This window comes from Penaeus monodon, chromosome 17 (assembly GCF_015228065.2).
Source record: "Penaeus monodon isolate SGIC_2016 chromosome 17, NSTDA_Pmon_1, whole genome shotgun sequence".
In the NCBI taxonomy this organism is placed as follows: Eukaryota; Metazoa; Arthropoda; class Malacostraca; order Decapoda; family Penaeidae; genus Penaeus; species Penaeus monodon.
The window spans coordinates 25937614-25940058 of NC_051402.1; the positions used below are offsets into that span (position 1 = coordinate 25937614).

At 33.9% G+C, this 2445-nt stretch overlaps 1 protein-coding gene across 1 annotated transcript in view; it reads right to left on the reverse strand.

Annotated features, from left to right (window-relative positions):
• LOC119583325 overlaps positions 1-2219 on the reverse strand; it is a 9378-nt gene extending 7159 nt beyond the window's left edge. The window contains exons 1-3 of the mRNA XM_037931796.1: positions 2152-2219; positions 1542-1728; positions 885-1027 (exon numbers count right to left, since the gene is read on the reverse strand). Of these exons, the coding sequence (XP_037787724.1) occupies positions 885-1027; positions 1542-1678 (280 nt within the window). The 5' untranslated portion in view covers positions 1679-1728; positions 2152-2219. The remainder of the gene's footprint in view (positions 1-884; positions 1028-1541; positions 1729-2151) is intronic.
• Between the last annotated feature and the right edge of the window lie 226 nt (positions 2220-2445).

A 2445-nucleotide genomic window follows, 5' to 3' on the forward strand; every position in this document is an offset into this window, starting at 1 on the left:
ATATATATATATATATAATATATATATCGCAATCCGCCCGCTCCGACTGATGTGACCCCCCTCTACTTCCGTTCGTTTTTGTCCTCACCCGCCCCGTGTTCCCGCTTTTGCCTCTCCTCTCTCTCTTTTATACCCCTCCTCTCCCTTTCCTCTTCGGGACCTGAAGATGGAATCCAGGTGGATTTCGAAACTGTAGTCTCATTTCAATAAATCTAGTTTTTTTTATTGTGGGTTTTTTCATTTTCCCATTTGTATCAACGGAAGAGTTGTTTTTGTATTCCATACATAATATGTATATATTATATATATAAAAATTTATGTATAATGATATATTATATATAATATATATATATAGATATATATATATATATATATTATAATATAAAATATATATATATATATTATTATATATTTTATATGGTTGTATATATATATATATATATATATATATATGTGTATGTATATAATATATATATATAAAATATATATATATATATATTATATATATATATATATATACACATATATATATATGTGTGTGTGTATATATATATATAGATATATATATATATATAATATATATTATATATATATAATATATATATATATATTAGTCTATTTTTTGTCTTAACTGTTCATTTTTTTTTGTGAAGACCTTTTAATAAGAATAATATAAAAGAGTAGTAAACAATAATAATTTTTTAAATAACAGTTGTAATACCAAAGCACTGCCTAGCTATTACAAAAAAAAGACTAATGTACACAAAAGGCAGTTGTGAAAAAATATGTAATAAATCAGAAAAAAAGAAAGAAAGAAGGAAAGAAAGAAGGAACGAAAGAAGGAAAGAAATAAAGAAACGTAACAGACATAAACTCAAACTTACCAGGGTCCTTGTCCAGCACAGTAGTACAGTGTTCAATGACAGTATAATATTCTCCCTGTAGCAACTGGCACTGCGCATAGTTTAAGAGTAGTGGCATTTTCATTTCATTCAGCTTGTTCCACTCCTCATCATTTGGTTTTTCTCTGGGATGGAGGAGAAGAAGGTTTAGATGAGGAAGTTAGTCTCTGTCTTTCCCACATTCTTATACTTGCCTTATGCTAGCCACCCTTTGCAAAGACCGCCTCACCCTGTACCCTGACAAGATTTTCGTCCATTTTCCCTGTGCTTACCTGCCCTTCCTGTACAATGATGATTCTGCCTTACCCTTTAACATACCTTCCTCTCCTCTACCTCTTTACACCTAAATATGAAAACCAAGAGGATTTCTAAACTGTCTCATTTTCAGTAAACCCATTTCATATATTGTGAGTTTTTCTACCAGCAATGATAGTGGCAACTACTACTTCACGGCTAACATAAATCCATCTTTACAGAATCACCAGAAAAGGCATAAGCTTGTACTTCTTACAAATTTCTTTTACTTTTTCAGCAATCATCACTTTACATAATTAACTGTGTAATAAAATTAAAAGCATACATATCTCCATACATCACATCCATAGCTGCTATTACATACATCAAAAGAAGTGCCATCACCTTAACATGAGCTGCTCTAATCTGCCGAGGGCTTCAGAATATTTCGTACTTGCTTCTTTGTAGTTACCCTCCTTGTAACGTGTGTTGCCCTCCTCTCTCAGGGACGGGATACTGCTTATTCGCTCACTGTCATTCATGGCCCAAAACTCTTTCTGATATGAATTGGGAGATTCCACCTTGAAGAGATCTAGCAAGGCAAAAAACAAAGATCAGGCTCCTATACATGTTCTACTTAGTGGATGGACATCTTTTGGGGATTAGGAAGGACAAATATTAGGCTCAACCACACCCCTTGTGGATTGGAAGAATAATCCTTTGGCTCTGCTACTTCTTTTGGGGATTGGGAGGGACAAACATGGGCTCTACCAAGTCCTTTAGAATAGAAGGAATTTAAACAAACATAAACTTTACATTATGAACTACATAAACATGGAAAACAAATTCAACTTCCAATTATATAAAAACCCATTTCCAAATGGACACAATAAAACTCTTTCAATATCAAACTTACTTTAGGACAGAACATAAACTCTCTTGCAGACTTAGAATTAGTGGAATACAAAACACAAAATACGAAATGGGCTAAGTGGATACCATAAAGCACACCTACCAATAGTGAAAGTGAGATTCCTTGGTGTCTTCACTAAGTCATCTAAGTCCGCAAATCCTAGGCCTTCTTTGAAACCCCATGCCACAGCAGGGGTGGGGCTTCTTCTCTTTCTTCTGTGGTGGTCTTTGCTATAAGCATCACGGAGAGTTTTGGACACCAGGGGATAGGAAGTTAATAACTGCAGAAATGGAAGGGAAAGATTGGGGCAAAACAATGACTGAGAGATACATTCATGCTCAAAATGCTCATTTGTGAGAGGGATTCTGCCCTTTCTCATTGTCTTTTTCTTTTTCT